Source organism: Canis lupus, chromosome 13 (genome assembly GCF_011100685.1).
Source record: "Canis lupus familiaris isolate Mischka breed German Shepherd chromosome 13, alternate assembly UU_Cfam_GSD_1.0, whole genome shotgun sequence".
In the NCBI taxonomy this organism is placed as follows: Eukaryota; Metazoa; Chordata; class Mammalia; order Carnivora; family Canidae; genus Canis; species Canis lupus.
Genome location: NC_049234.1, coordinates 48,985,238 through 49,002,640, shown reverse-complemented (window position 1 = coordinate 49,002,640; position 17,403 = coordinate 48,985,238). Strand labels below are relative to the sequence as shown.

Below are 17,403 nucleotides of genomic sequence, written 5' to 3'. Positions count from 1 at the left end.
CACACAGAGAGAGGCAGACACAGGCAGAGGGAGAAGAAGACTCCCTGTGTAGAACGTGACGCGGAACTTGATCCCAGGACCCAGGGATCACACCCTGAGCCGAAGGCAGAAGGTAGATGCTCAACCGCTGAGCCACCCAGGAATTCCTCACTGTGCATTTTGAATCAGAGAATTCCTGTGGTTTTAGAATAGCTATAAAATTATCAGTCATTATCTTTTCAAATACTGCCTCTCTCATACATTCTATTACATTCTCCTAGAATTTTGGCTAAATGTATGTTAGACTTTCTCACTTTATTCTCTAAGGCTTTGACTTATTTTACATTTGCTATATCCTAGTCTCCTTCCAATGACCTCTAGTACTTTATTTTTTTTAAAGATTTTATTTATTTATTCATGAGAGACACAGAGAAAGAGAAAGAGACCAAGGCAGAGAGAGAGAAGCAGGCTTCATGCAGGGAGCCCGATGTGGGACTCGATCCTGGGTCTCCAGGATCACACCCTGGGCTGAAAGCAGATGCTCAACTGCTGAGCCACCCAGGCGTCCCTCTAGTACTTTATTTTTTTTAAGATTTTATTTATTTATTCATGAGAGACACACAGAGAGAGGCAGAGACACAGGCAGAGGGAGAAGCAGGCCCCATGCAGGGAGCCCGATGTGGGACTTGATCCCGGGACTCCAGGGCCAAAGGAGGCACACTAAACCGCTGAGCCACCCAGGAATCCCCTCCCTCTAGTACTTTAGATACATTTTTCAGTTAATTCTCACTTTCAACCTCTGGGCAAGCTGGAGTGACAGGGACCCCTCTACTTGAAATAACTAAAAATAGGACAAGATACATGAAACAATGGTTTTCAACACACTGAGCATCAGGCAGTGATGGACACTGACCCTGAGGGACAAGAAACAAATAAGATGAGCCCTACGATTGCTTCAGCTTACTGCTTCAAGAATTTCTAGGCTGTGGCATAAGGAAAGGAACGCAGGTGAAGCCTGGTGTTCCCCTAAGTTCAGAAGACACAACTGAATGTCAGGGGAGGCTACGGCAGTTAGGCAGATACTGGAGGAGAGCTACACAGACAGATCTCCAGAGATCTGTAAAAGGTGTCCTTTAAATGTTCAGTTGAACAGAACACTGAAGAAGTTAATGCCAGAGAAAGAACTAAGAAAAAGTCAAAGTAATTCTTGTTCCCTTCAGTCATTTGAAAACCTTATAATTCATGGGGCAATAGATAGGGTACTCAAAACGGTTTTGTCCTAGTAACGAAACAAAATTAGTCCAGGATTAAATGCTACTTTGATCCCACCTAATGAAGCTTAAAAGCAAAACTGAAAAGACTCAAGCTATTTCCATCTGATCTAATTGTATGCTACAACAAACCTCAAGAGTATTTACAGGAATACAAGTTATCCAGCAACCAAGAAGGTAAAATTCATAATGTCTGACATCTAAAGTTACCAAACATACAAAGAATCAGGAAAATGTAACCCATGATGAGCAGAAAAAAAATCAACTGACCCAAAGTTGATAGAAACAGATGATAGAATTCAAAGACATGGTAAATAAAAACATTTAAGATATAGTAAAGGAAACTAGCCAAAACAAAACACCAAGAAAACAAAGGACTGTGAGAACACATAAACATTTGTTAAAAAATTATATTTTAGAGAGCAATAAGGAATGAAAATGAATTTCATTTTTTCCTCTATGCCTGATCTTTAACAAAACAACAATAATCATAACTAACACCTACTGAGTGCTCTACCACAGGTCAGCGATTCTTCCAAGTTCTTGACGTGTATTAACTCGTTTAATCTTCATAAAAACTTAAGAAGTAAGTACTAGCACCATTCCATTTTACAAGTAAACTGAGGGATGGAAAGTTTGAGTAGCTTATCTACAGGTAATGGGTGACAAAAAAGTATATGAACCCAAGTAATCAGCCTTCAGAGTATATACTCCTAATCACTGTTACACAGCATCTCTAGCATATTATTTTTTTTTTTTATTTTTAAATTAGCATACTATTTTGTAACTTTAAAAATATATAAAATGCTGAAACTGTAATTGAAATAGTTAGCCATACAATATAATTTACCCCAAATCCAGTTTGTTAATTACCTGATGATTAACACATGTCAAATGTTCAATAGTTTTCTCTAATTTTGATTTTTCAAAAATACTCATTTCCTGGAGACTCTGAAAAAGAATTTTATGGAAGATGTTCATTCACACCAGATATCAAAACAAAATTAGCAAAGTAATGCAAGTCTACAGTACAATTCTATTTATCTTTTTATGACATAGAAAGGTTTTAGAAAGAAAATCATTAGACATTTTATAATAATGATGCTTTTGGTTGAAAAAAAAAAAGGACAAGAATTTCTTATCCTTATATACTATCTCCATGTGTGCTTGTAATAGAAGACACAGAATGGCATGGATTTGTTTTTAAAGATTTACATAGACCACTCCAGTAGTACAACTATAAAAGGAAAAAACCAGCAAGTTAAGTATGATCAGGAGTATGCCCTTATGAGACATGTCAGAGGAACAAAGGGCAAAGAAGAAAAGATGAGATCACAAAGATATAGGAAAGAATTCTACAGGGCCATACAAGAGATCAAAATTTCAAGAATAGGCTAGTCAACGGTGTAAAACACAACTACTATTTCTTTGGTCAGGTTACCTTATCCAACTCTTGCTGATGTTAAGTATAGGATAAATTATATAAGCTGGTGTTCCCTGAGACTTTTTCTAGTGCAGATTCATACTTCTATCCATGTTATTAATTAAAAACAAATAAAGACACCTGATGTTTGGATCATATATCTGGTTGGAAGGGTCACTCTGGTGCATGCATTTTTTATTAAATCATTCAATCAGTATTAAGGACATACTGCATACCAAGCACCAAGCACAATGTTAGGAATACACAGTAAGTAAAATGGATAAAGCCTCTGACATTATAGTTACTAAAGCCTAGTAGATAAGACAACCTTAAACAAGATATTATAGTTAAATCATGAATATTCTGCTAGGAAAATGAACTATATGGCAACATATTGAAAGGGAATCTAGAGTCTAGGGTCCATTTCCTGCACGAGGAAATGTTTAACCTGGCTCTAAAGGATGATAGGAGTTAGCCAGTTGAAAGTACTGTAAGGAGTGAAAGACTTTTCAATAGCCTTTGTAGAAAATTGGGGACTTCGAGTTGAGAAAATGAGGTAGGGGAACCGGGAGAGATGAGTTTGGGGAAAAGAAGCTAGACCTCCAAGTAAGCAAAAGCGAATCACTGAAGTCTTTGAAAACAGTTCACAGATTTTAAATAAAAAGCGATCTGATCACATTTATATCTCTGAAAGGTGATTCTGCCTTCAGTGTAAAATACACATTTGGGAGGCTGCTGACATACTAATGCAGCTGGGAGAGAATAATGGCCAGAATGGGATGCAGCAGGGGAGTGGAAAGAAGTACACAGATTCAAGAGAAACTAACTGGGGCTCAGGATCCAGACTCCATGTGACTTTATAGTTAAGTGATCTTGGGCAAATCATTTAAACTCGCTGTAACTCAGAGACCACATCTGTAAGCATTAGCTATCTGAAAAGTCAACTGTGAAGATTTACTGAGACAGCTCACGTGAAAAGTCTTAGAACAGAGTTTCCCACGTGAAAAGAACTTAATAAATGTTAATTATTATTTAACAGGCAGCACACGTAGGACTCGGTAATTGAGAGAAAAGTGCTTTACAGGAGAGAGGAGTGAGTGATGATACTTGGTTTGCCAACTGGGTGGGTAGTCAAATAACAGGAAACTACCAGATGCTTAAGGATTGAGATGACTAGTTTTTAAGTAAATCTAGAAAGATTCTGGTAATATGAATATCACTTATTCTGAGCTTTCAGTACTACTGCATTTTAAAATCCTGTTTCTACGTTCCTTGGTCCTTTCAACGAATATGGAAAAGAATAAATCAGTACCTTATGCTAAAAGCTGTCACACTGCATATAAGTTTTCCATTTGGTAATTTTAACACTTATTTTTATAAGAAAGCACATTCTGCAAGGCAGTATTCCAAAAGATCTCAATTAAAAGTATTTTGTTGGGATAAAATTTTAACCGAAAATGTATGACATAAAGACTACCTTATAATGCTTAAATGTTCTTATTGCTAACCTGAGCTGCTAATTTCCAAGCATTAATTCAATAGCATTTACTGGAAGTAAACTAAGAATCCATAAAAGTAACAATAACAGCTAATGTTGCGTTCTTATCATGTTACAAGAACTGTTTAATGTTTTATGTACATTCACACATTTTTTTTATTTTATAAAAGAAAATATAAAATATTGCCCCTAAATAGGACACCAAGAACACAAGCAACAAAAAATATATATAAACTGGACTTTATCAAAATTAAAAACTCTTCTCATTAAGAAAATGAAAAGGCAAACCACAGAATGGGAGAAAGTATTTGTAAATCATGTAACTGATAAGGAGCTCCTAACCAAGACATAGAATACTTGGACAGTTCAATAACAAAGAGACAATAATCCAATGGATTCTGTTGACATTTTTAGGCATTTCTCCAAAGATATACAAATGGCCAAATAAGCACATGAAAAGATGCTCAATGTCATTAGCCACCAAGGAAATGCAAATCAAGACCACAATGGATAGTACCTCACATTTACCAGCATGATGGTAATAAAGAAGGCATAATAACAAGTGTTGGTGAGGATGCAGAGATATTATAACTTTTATTATTTTTTTAAAGATTTTATTTATTCATGAGAGCCAGGGAGAGAGAGAGAGAGAGAGAGAGAGAGAGAGAGAGACCCAGAACATAGGCGGAGGGAAAAGCAGGCTCCCTGCAAGCAGCCTGATCCGGGATCCCAGGATCACACCCTGAGCCAAAGGCAGACGCTCAACTGCTGAGCCACCCAGGCATCCCAAATTAGAAATTTAAATACTGCTGGTGAAATATAAATGGTACAGCTGCTTTGGAAAATAGACTGGCAGTTGCTCAAATGGTTATGGTTATCCTATGAACCTAGGTATATACTCAAGATAATAAAAACCTACATCAACAAATGGTTGTACACGAATGCTCAAAGCATCATTATTATAATAGTCAAGAAGTAGAAACCACATCAATGAAAATTAAAATGTCTATCCATACAATGGAGTATTATTCCACAATAAAAAGGAATAAAGTATTGATACATACTACATAGATGAACTTGAAAACATTATGCAAAGTGAGAGAAGCCAGAGATTAAAAAAAAAAAACACATAGAAAAGGATTCAATTTATATGAAATGTTCAGAGTAACCAAATCTACAGAGATGGAAAGTAGCTCAGTGATCACTGAGGCCTGGGGAGGCCAGGGCACAATGGAGAACAGCTGCTAACAGGTTCCAGGGTTTCTTTTCGACGTAATGAAAATGCTCTAAAATTGTGGTGGTAGGCTGGCTGAACAAGTCTCTGAATATACTAAAAACCACTGAACTGTATACTTTAAATGGGTGAACTGAATAGTATATGAATAACTCAGTCAAGTTGTTTTAGATTAAAAAAAAAAAAGGTTAAGGTCCTTCCACATGAGGAAAGAACTTCCTATTGAGATCAGAGGTTCTCTAAAGAACCGGATAATAAACATTTTAGGCTTTGTGGGCCAGTTTCTGCTGCAAAACGCTCAGTTCTGTCACTGTGGCACAACAGATGCCACACAGAATACTACGGTACACGAATGAGCTTGGTATTCCAATCACGTTGACCGACGATGATATTTGAATTTCATAGTTCTCATGTCATGAAATACTCTTCTTTTTATAGGTTTTCAATGACTTAAAAATGTAAAAAACATTTTTAGCAGATGGGTCATAAAAAAACATAATGGTCTGGATTTGGTTCATGTGTCATTGTTTGCCAACCACTTGATCTAGCCATACATTCTAAACAATCACTTCAGAGGAAAACTATATATAAATTACCTTTCAAAAATAAGTTGATCTTATAACTTACCTTTAACTTTTCTTTTAAAGCTTCTTTTTCTGACATAATCCTTCTTAGGTCAGATAATGCAAGTTCTTTTTCCTTTTCCATAAGACTAACGATATTATGGGAGACTGTGGTTTGGGCGGACTCTTGTCTTAGTGCATGTAACTGTTCCTGAGCCTTTAAAGAATTAAAATATATAAATAAAAACACTTTGGATATACTCCAAAGGAAAAAAAAAAAAACCTGGCAAACTAACATGCTACCTTTGCTCTCTTCCCAAATCCCAACAAAATGAGGAAAAGGATTAAAATAACGATGACGATGACGAAAACCCCATATGACAAGGAGATTGAGGGGAAATGCCAGCTACAACATTTCAGAAACTAGACAGCAGATGGACAATAAGTAATTAAGTAAGCAGACCCAAGAAAACTGAAATCCAAGCCAACAGTGGGGAGAGCCCAGAAATTAATCAATTTGCAACCGCAGATTCAAAAAAAAAAAGCTCCAAAAGTAAAAAGAGCTTTTTCAACTTTACCCGTTATCTTTCATGTCCCTCTCCCTCTTTCAAAGTAGAACTTCATGGGAAATTGGCATAGAACAAACTTAAACACTATGGTCTGCACAGACTCACCTTGCTCTCTGATAACTGAGGCTTTGTAACTGGGCCAACCTGTATCAATTCTCTCTTCCTCAGAGTTTTTTTAAATTATGGGCTAAGTCCTTAATATCCTATATACCCAAATCGTGGGTGCTACCCACTGTTTGATAGATTCCTAACATGTCTGAATCCCAAGGATAAACTTAGCTCAGAGTCAGGCTAAGACCTGTTCCAGGTAGCTTTAGGAGATTTTCTCTAACAGACTTGACACATAGATAGACTAGAAAAGAGGAAGAATAAATGTGGAAGAGTAATAGAAATCTCTGCTTTGGAAACAGGACAATAATAGAAACTACTACCGTACTTAGATAATTCTAATTATAAAGGAATATCACAAGGTCCATATATTACAGTAATTTAAAAGATTTATACTGGTTCCCTTATAGTTAACTTGTTCTATATAATCTGTCAGCTTAACCAATTTCTTACTTCATTATATAAGACACTTAGTTTATCTCTTTCTGCTGTCAATAGCTTAACATTGGACTGTATATCTTCCATATGTTTTTCAAATCTTTCCAGCATGCGCTGAAGTTCATCTCTTTCTCTTGTAATCAGATGAATTTCTGAGTTATAATCACCCTGAAACATAATTTAAAAACAAGTTATTATTTGTTATAATTATCACCCATATGGTCATCACAGGATGTTGGTAATGACAGTGACTGAATGTTAATAGACAAAAAAGAACACAATTTTTTTATCCATAATGGGAGCAGAAGATGAGAGTGCAGGCAGTATCGGGGCAAATTTCCTGGCCTTCAAATGCCCAGGAAGGGACCCCTCTACCAATGATACTACTTGATCAGATCCTGTCATACACTTCAACTGTCATTCTCCTGGATTTGTTTCTAATGGTAGTAACTAAAGTGTACTTCCCAGAGGAGAAGCATCAGCAGCATCTAGGAATTTGTTAGACATGCAAGTTTGTGGGCCCACTCCAGACATACTAAATCAGAAACTGTGGGCATAGGGCTAGTAACTACAGTTTATCAAGCCCTCCCCGTGATTCTCATGCATGATAATTGTTGGGAACCCCTAGTTTACAGCTCTCTCCAGGGGAAGGACTAGGAGGGCATGTGCATGTCTGCTCACTCTATGCAAGTAACTATTGTGGTCTAGCATATTCCTCAGTGTTTTCTAACCAAATCTAAGATCAGTTTCCCAGCCACACCAACCTCCACAACCATCCCAGCTCCAACCTATGTGAAGTCTATTTTTGCAATGAGATAAATATTTCTACCAGGCAATATACATTAAGGATGTTCACCAAATAAGCAAATACTTTCAACATTTCTAAAACAGGATGATGCCTATTATTTCAGTCCCATTCAAAAGATCCACTATCTTCATGACTATTGTGGAAAATAAAGGTGATAAATGTAGACTTGGCATCTAAGGTATATATACATAAATACATATTATATACGTGTGTGTGTGTGTGTGTATGTATGTATATATATATATATATATATATATATATTTTTTTTTTTTTTTTTAAAGGCAGAGTGAGAGTGTGAGGACGGGAGGAGCAGAGAGAGTGGGAGAATCTTAAGTAGGCTCCATGCCCAGCCAAGCTTGACTACGGGGCTTGATCTCATGACCCTGAGGAGATTTAAGATATCTTAATATTAAAGTACTAAATGCAGATGCCCCAGGTAGAAATAATCTGATAATCTGGTACACTGGAACACATTTTATATACGTTACTATCTCCTGTGCACATAACTATATCCAATGTAGACGTGGTATGTGTGAGGTACTCCTAAACTGCCACTTAGAAGTTAAGTTATTCACTTGTTAAACAGGGCTAAACAGGGCAAAATCAGGGTATAATGGACAAGATTAATTACCTGGATACATTAAAGGATACAATATTTTACAGGACAAAAGCATATTAAGGTTTGAGGACTTAATTAAGGCTTAGGTAACTAAAAGAAAATCTGTAACTTAACTATACATAAAAATATCTTATAAAAAGGAGGTGGTTTGCATAGATTTTAGAAAAGGAGACTCCGTGAATAAAGATTTGACAGTACTGCAGATGTGGTCATTGAGTACTGGAATGAAGTAGAGCTGAGTCTTGTCCTGTCTCACTGCATTGGCATCACAGATGGGGCCATGGTTGATAAAATTCAGCAGCCAGGAAAAAAGTCCAGAAGTAGTGAGGGGCTCACCCTGCACATCTCCTTGAGCTCTAAGCTTGGCAGAAGTGTCACTGCTTATCCAGCTTCTCCCCTAGAGCTAAGCTGAGGATCTGGTTGAGTGGGAGTGAGGAGTATGGTTGTAAATAAAGTTAGGACATTAAAAAAAAAAAAGATTTGACAGTCTACTTTCATTACTGTTTAGGTCTCAGCTTAAATGTCACTTTCTCTAAGGAGTCTTCTGACTCTTCAACACTTATGATAAATGAGCTTATAAAGTTAACATGATTGTGTGTTTACTATATGTCTTTACTACTAAAATGTAAGCTCAATGAGTGTCACAGTAGGTATCTGGTCTGACTACATCTTGAGTGCCTAGCATGGTACCTAAAACATATGAATTCTCCAAAATCACTTACTGGTCTTCCTAAGCAGGGACTCTTGGTCTTTTCTAAATATATCATGATTGACATAAATATGCAGATACTTATACTTGTGTTCATATGTAATTGTTAATAATTCTTTTACCACTCCATTGTCCCTGATACATACACACAAGCTCATGCACATATATGCACAATACTAAAGGTTATAAGCAAACAGACTATGTCTTCTTTATCTCACGTCCAATGCCTCATTCAGAGCACGACTCAACATGTACCTGTTGAACTGAACCTAACTTTCTACCTAGACTTGATGTGCTTTGAACCAGCAAATAAACAATAAAGAATACGATATTTATAAGGAACTAGCTGTTATGCTGGGACCTTATTATCTCTAATCTTTGAAAACAGGGATTTCGTGAAGTAACTTGTCCAAGACCATAAAGGCAATTTGTAGAGTGGGAACTTCTATCAGGTCTCCAACTCCAAAGCCCTATTACACTATACTTGAAACTCACAATGGAAACCATAGTGAGTACAAGTACAAGGAGAAAGGAGGCAGTGCTCACCCCACAGACAGCAGAGAACCAACAGGTGTATTTTTGACAAAGATCACTGACACTAAAAATGTCAGTATTTTTTTCTGAGTTATTGCAATCCTAAGAAATTGTGTCTAACCGTTTGCAATAAAGCAGGAGCTGAAAACCCATAGAGTGTACCAAATCCAGCTTTATAGGGGTCTTTGTTGTGTGCTATATGGTTTCTAAACACGTTTAAAATACCCAAGTTTAGGCGAGGATGCATTCTCTAGTGCCCCGAACTCACAACAGTCTACACTCCACCACTTTCACTCATGTACACACCTACTATTTCCTACCATTCCTGGAACTTATTATTGGAATTCTAAAATGCTCTGAACATCCTATCTTTCTAAACTTTAGAAAATGAATTCTTTATCTGTATCAGGTATCATTAGAACATTGTAAGAAAATACCTAAAAAAAAAAAAAAGAAAAAAGAAAATACCTAAGTTGAAGGGGGATAAAAATCTCTTCTAATTTTACCAGTACCTTAAAAAATCTCATTTTTTAACTGTGAATCCATATGGAGAAGTTAAGTCAATATTTAGGTTAAAAGTTTTGAGATATTTGCCTACTCAGTTTTTATTTAATAAATACTTGATCAAGCAACCTTTTATGGAAGATGCTCCTATGCAATGAAGGTGATCAATTCACTAATATTTTCTGAGTCCTAAGTATATATGCTTAAAAAACAACTCAGTAACACATAAATTAACTTATACAGTATTTTCCCAATAATTCATTCTGCTTATAACAGTTAACATAGCATTGTGTTTTTACTAACACCTATAAATCAAATTCACCCATTAGCCAATGAGGTTAAAAAAAGTCTAATCAGAAAACTTCAAACCATTTTACAATGGACATGGGATCTTCAAGAAATGACGCAACTGATAAATTCAGTCAAGTCTGAAATTTTTAAACCTAGTATCTTCATGTATATGTCACAGCGACTTGATATTTTTAAACATTTTAAATGTTCTGAGTTTTAATTTTACACCCAACTTCCCCTAATTTTATCCAGTGTGTGGAATGTTAAAATCATAAGCCTCATAAGCCAGGATTCCTATAGCTCTAAAGCTTTAAAAAAAGAAAAAGAAAAACCTTAATGAAGAATTCAAATGATATTCAGAAAACACTGAAAATAATTAGGACCGAAAACAGAGAGATACATGATTTTAATCTCTCATGAAACATGGTTAACTTTACCTAATACACATCTTTAGACTACCAACTTGTCAATGTGGTTGTAGTAGACAAATGGGATGGTCTGCCCTGCACTCACTTCCATACTCTATCTTCTCCTGTTGCATGGTTAACATGGTATGCACAATGTGACCCGCCCTTCTGACTGGTCCAAGCCTGAGAATGGCATGTCTGCCATGTGGACGAAGCCACTCTGCTTTGAGAGAGAAATGCAGCGGATTCCCAAAATAATGGACTGAAAGAAAGGAAATATCCAGTAGCATGAATTACTGGTTCTAGTTTCTGGAAGCCCAGATGTCCCTGTACTTACCCTACACACCTAAGCTATTCAATCTTTCCTTAATTTCCAAAAATCAGTATGTTACACTTTGTTAAGTAGTTTTCCTAATAAATGCAGTGTTTCTATAGTATTGGTCATGAAAGAAAACAAATACCAAAATTAAGAAAAACTTTTTTTTTAAGAGAAAGAAAGTGAGAGAGTGCACACGACAGCATGAGCGAGTGACAGGGAGGGGCAGAGAGAGAGAAAGAAAGAATCTTAAGCAGGCTCCATGCTTAACATGTTAAGCATGACTGACTCAAGGTTCAATTTCACAACTCTGAGATCATGACCTGAGCTAGAATCAAGAGTCTGTGGAAAGTTAACCGAATGAACCACTCAGGTGCACGCAACTCCCCACGCTTTTAAGTAGGCTCCATGTCCGGCATAGAGCCCAATGTAGGGCTTGAAATCATGACCCTGGGATCAAGACCTGAGCTGAGATCAAGAGTCAGATGTTTAACCGATTGAGCCACCCAGGGGCCCCAAGAAAAACTTTTATTTATTTTATTTTTTATTTTTTTAAAAGATTTATTTATTTATGAGAGAAAGAGAGAGAGAGAGAGAGAGAGAGAGAGAGAGAGGCAGAGACACAGGAGGAGGGAGAAGCAGGCTCCATGCCGGGAGCCTGACGTGGGACTCGATCCTGGGACTCCAGGATCACACCCTGGGCCAAAGGCAGGTGCTAAACCGCTGAGCCACCCAGGGATCCCCAAGAAAAACTTTTAAAAAACAAGTATGAATAAAGTTATATTTAATACAATAACACCGAAAAAGTTTGTTCATAAAGATACACTCCTGATTATCAATCATCCTTAAAGAGAGATATTACCTTTTCTAGTGTTTTAAATATTGGAATTTTTTCACGTGTAGAATAATTTGTAGAGCAAGATCTTCGCTGTATTATATGTTGGAGTCTTTCTAGCTCTTTCTTGTAAAAATCTCGTTCTTCCTCTATACCTTTCAGAAATGTATCTAAACGAGAGGGTGACTTGTCTCGACGTTTTATTCCATGTTCTAGCCTCATCCTTTCAACTTCCAGAGTAAGTTCTCTTTCTGTAAGTAAATTAAATATTAAAAGTGTTGCATATAAATTGTATGATTAGCCAAAACATTTTATTAGTAAGTTTTAGAATACAAACTACTAAAAAATTATTAACTTTTGTATATCACCTATCACTGGCTGATATCAAAGAAGCAAATATTGAGAAAAATGAGGAAAAAGAGCACAAACAACATTAAAAGTTTAAATAAAATCTAGTAAGTCAAAGTCGTCCTACTTTTGTCTTATTATAGGGATGGGTACCATTTAGTACTATAGAGTGATGTAATAAACTACCATTTGGTACTTTCTGGTGACCTGAAAATGCATTAAAGGAAATTTTATCTATAAGCAATTAATCATAATATGCATGATTTTTAACAGGAAGCTTGAATTTAATACAATATTACACAAAGAGATCAAAACAATTCATCTTTCTCCAAATAAGCAAAACTACTAACTTTTACCACAACAGTTACCTTTTCATGAGTCAAAAGTAGCCTAATACTGGTAATTTCACATAGTTCAATCTAATTTAACTCTGAAGCATATGATTTTCAAGACATATTCTGTCTGATTCACTCTCCTCTCTTCTTTTATTCATTTAACAGGTATTTATGGAGCATCTACTCTATGCCCAGCACTAGCTAAGGATACAAGTATGAAAAATATAGCCAAGATCAAACAATTATTCTGTGTGTAGTAAGATGAAATCTACGAAAGAATAGCATGTAATGCAATCCAGAGGATGAAATGACAAATTCATCCCAAGGAGTGACTAGAGAGGTAAGAAGTAGGAGAGGGGGAAGGAATGGGCAATTGGGTTGAATGCTAAGAAGTCAAATAAATTAATGAAGAAAAGTGTCCACTGCATTTAGCATAACGGGAATGAAGGAAGCCTTTCCAAGAGCACCTCAGGTACTGGGTGGGAACAGAAGCCAACTGGAGTCCTTGAGGAGCTAACAGGTAGTACTACTGGGCAGATACAGCAAGTGTGGATCACCTTTCAAGATGTTAAAGATGCGAAAAGGAGAAAAGGGTGTCTGGAGGGGAGTAGGTCACAGTTTTTGTTATAGATCGGGAAAAGGGTAAGTATGTTTTCTTGTTAATTTCAGTTAGTTCGCATACACTGTAATATTAATTTCATGTGTACAGTAATTTACCACTTACATACATCACCCAGTGCTCATCAAGACAAGTGCACTCCTTAATCCCTAACCCCTATTTCCCCCATCAACCTACCCACCTCCCCCCTGGCAACCACCAGTTTGTTCTCTAAAGTTAAGAGTGTTTCCTTTTTCTTTTTCTTATTCTATTTTTAAGTAATCTCTACACCCACTGTAGGGCTCAAACTCACAACTCTGATATCAAGAGTCGCATGTTACATTCTTTTGATGGAGCCAGCCAGGCGCCCCAAGAGTCTGTTTCTTGGTTTGCCTCTCTTTTTTCCCCTTTGCTCATTTGTTTTCTTAAATTCTACATGAGTGAAATCACATGGTATTTGTCTTTCTCTATTTCACTTAGCATAATACTCTCAAACTCCATCCATGTTGTTGCAAATGGCACGGTTTCATGCTTTTTTGTGGTGATATTCCATTATATGTATATATACCACCTCTTCCTTATCAACTCTTCAGTTGATGGACACTTGGGCTGTTTCCATAATTTGGCCATTGTAGATAATGGTGCAGTAAACATCAGGGTGCATATATCCCTTTGAATTAGTATTTTTGTGTTCTCTGGGTAAATACCTAAGTAGTGTGATTGCTGGATTATAAGGTAGTTCTATTTTTAACTTTTTGAGGAAGCTCCACATGGTTTTCCACAGTGGCTGCTTCAGTTTACATTCTCATCAACAGTACAGGAGGGTTCCCCTTTCTCCAAATCCTCACCAACACCTGTTGTTTTTTGTGTTACTGATTTTAGCAATTCTGACACACGTGAGGTGATATCTCACTATAGTTTGGATTTGTATTTTCCTGATGATAAGTGATGATGAGCAGCTTTTCTTTCTTTTTTTTTTCAGCTACAGATTTTTATTATGAGCAGCTTTTCATGTGTCTGTTGGCCATCTCTATGTCTTCCTTGGAAACATCTATTCATGTCTTCTATTCATTTTTTAACTGCATTGTTTGTTGTTTGGTGTTGAGTTTTATAAGTTCTTTATAAATTTTGGATACTGATCCTTTATCAGATGTATCATTTACAAATATCTTCTCCCATTCTATAGGTTGCCTTTTAGTTTTGTTGACCATTTCCTTGGCTGTGCAGAAGCCTTTTATTTTGATGTCCCAAAAGCTCATTTTTGCTTTTGTTTCCCTTGCCTTAGGAGACATATCAGGGTATGTTTAAATGCCTGGGGAACCCCGAGTGGCTCAGTGGTTTAGCGCTGCCTTTGGCCTGGGGTGTGATCCTGGAGACCTGGGATCGAGTCCCACATCAGGCTCCCTGCATGGAGCCTGCTTCGCTTTCTGTGTCTCTGCCTCTCTCTCTCTCTCTCTGTTTCTCTCATGAATAAATAAATAAAATCTTAAAAATAAATAAATAAATGCCAATGGACAGGGATGCCTGGGTGGCTCAGTGGCTGAGCATCTGCCTTCGGCTCAGGGCATGATCGGTCTTGGGATTGAGTCCTGCATTGGGTTCCCCACAGGGAGCCAGCTTTCCCTCTGCCTATGTCTCTGCCTCTCTGTTTGTCTCTCATGAATAAATAAAATCTTTTTAAAAAATGCCAATGGGGATCCCTGGGTGGCGCAGTGGTTTGGCACCTGCCTTTGGCCCAGGGCACGATCCTGGAGAACTGGGATCAAATCCCACCTCGGGCTCCCGGTGCATGGAGCCTGCTTCTCTCTCTGCCTGTGTCTCTGCCTCTCTCTCTCTCTCCCTGTGTGACTATCATAAATAAATAAAAATTAAAAAAAAAAAAAGCCAATGGACAAAAACAGTACAGGCTAAAGTTATGGAAAAAAGATAATATGCAAGGTTTTAAAATTAGAGAGGGTAGGATCCAGAGAACAGATGGAAGCAGTGGCCTTTCCTAAGAGGGACACACTTCCACAGTAACAGGAGGGAAGATAAAAATGGACAGTTTAAGATCTTGGGACAGAAACTGACAGAAGGCCTCCCTGGTGGCTTCCATGCTCTTAGGGAACCTGAAGATCGCCCACTCAGAATGGGAAGTGGAATGAGATTCCTAAGTTTACTGAGAATGGAAAACATGTGAAATGTTCCCTGCAGAGAGTAGGAGATCAAGTGGTAAGAAACATAGAGTAAGATTTCCATACATCATCAAGAGTGCTGCTCAAGTTCAGGACTATCTAATTTATAGTGCTACTGGGCAGTCCCGGTGGCTCAGCGGTTTAGCGCCGCCTTCGGTCCAGGGCGTGATCCTGGAGACCCGGCCAGTCCCATGTCAGGCTTCCTGCATGGAGCCTGCTTCTCCCTCTCTCTCTCTCTGTGTCTCTCATGAATAAATGAATAAAATCTTAAAAAAAAAAATTTATACTGCTACTGATGTGTTGGGTACACACACAGCCAGTACTTAGCTGCTCATGTGTAAACGTGTAAAAGGTAAATATTTTGGTTGACTTGTGGTAGGATTTTTGGCAGGCTGGTACTTTTGCAGCACAGAGAAGTAGGGAATTTCAGACGTGAAGGATCATGCAGAAATGACAGGTTACAGCTAGGTATGAAAGGAAGTAAACTGAAAACTTACATACATAGGTCAAAGCAGTTTAATGTATTAACCCATTTAATCCTCAGAACAATCTTTTGGGTAGTTGCCATCGGTAACCCTTGGGACAGCATAGAGAGGTTAAGTAATGCACTCAAGAAATACAGCCAGTAAGTGGAGAAGAGGTCAAACAGATTATCCACATGGATGCTGAAGAGCCTAGGATATAGCCTCTTTGTAATATAATACACTGGCTTTTCTTTTACTTCTGAAGACACATGGGAATTTGACAGCACCAGGCTTCTGCTCTTACCATTCCTTCTGACTGGAAAAAACTGCCCCAAATCTTTATTTGGCTGGTGTCTTGTCTCTGAGACCTCAGGTCAGTCAATTCTAGCACATCTTCCCCCATTTTAATACCTCTTATCATCTAAAATTGGCTTGTTAATTTATGTGTTGCTAATTTGTCTAACTAGAACAAAGGCTCCACAAGAGCAGGGGCCTTGTGTATTTTGTTTACCATCATATTCTCCAGTACCCAAAACAGAGCCTGGCATACAACAGGCTCATAAACGTTTGTCGAATGGATGGAACATTCTTACATGTTTCTTAAACTAACTCATTCAGGGTTGGTACCTGGCAGAAAGTTGCCCTATGAAGAGAGAAAAAGAGAGAGAGAAGGAGAAAGAGAATGAGAATGTGTTCTTTCAGGTGATGCAAGTGCTTCAATTTCCGTACTTCAATTTTTCATAATTTTAGTTTTCCTCTGAGTCTTAAATAATTCCATTATCTGCCTCAAAAAAGGATATACTTCTATTGGAAAATATTCAAGCAGGGTTCCCTATACCAAATAGTCAAAATATGAAAGAATCCTGTAAGGTCATTGAGGGAGAGAGGTTTTCCATTCCAAACCTGGTATGGTTTCTGGTATATAACAAGCACTCCACAAATATTTATTGAATAAACGAATGAAAGATTACTAAGAAAAATAATAAGTCAGGTGGAAATCACATTCACTTTTTAAGTTATCAACATTTTGTATTTTACCTGTAACTGCAAAACTTTCCATTTTTTTGTTAAGTCTTTGCTTTTCTTGTTCAAGCTGATGAACGACAGTTTCCAGGTCTGATTTTATAAGTAGTTCATCACTCAGTCTCTCCTTTTCTTTATGGCATAAGTTTAATTCCTACAAATTTTAATACTATAATTAGGATTTCTAACAACTTTATAAAATATTATAAAGCTTAAAAAATATATTTTGGTAAGTACATTTAATTAAGAATAATTCATATATACACAGACACACACTTTTAGTTAGTCAAATATATAATTTCAACTAAAGTTAATTATCAACTGTGGCTAAAAGGACCGTAAAACCCAAACATCA

At 37.1% G+C, this 17,403-nt stretch overlaps 1 protein-coding gene across 6 annotated transcripts in view; it reads right to left on the bottom strand.

Moving 5' to 3' along the window:
- Nucleotides 1–17,403, bottom strand: part of CEP135 (centrosomal protein 135) — a 77,993-nt gene that overhangs the window by 37,946 nt on the left and 22,644 nt on the right. For all 6 annotated transcript variants that reach the window (XR_005369034.1, XM_038556156.1, XM_038556157.1 and 3 more), the window contains 5 exons: nt 17,064–17,202; nt 12,134–12,357; nt 7,099–7,251; nt 6,033–6,185; nt 2,124–2,201 (listed from right to left, as the gene is read on the bottom strand). Coding sequence is in view for 5 of the 6 variants with exons in the window: in XM_038556156.1 (XP_038412084.1) it covers nt 2,124–2,201; nt 6,033–6,185; nt 7,099–7,251; nt 12,134–12,357; nt 17,064–17,202 (747 nt within the window). In the remaining variant the exon portion in view is untranslated. The remainder of the gene's footprint in view (nt 1–2,123; nt 2,202–6,032; nt 6,186–7,098; nt 7,252–12,133; nt 12,358–17,063; nt 17,203–17,403) is intronic.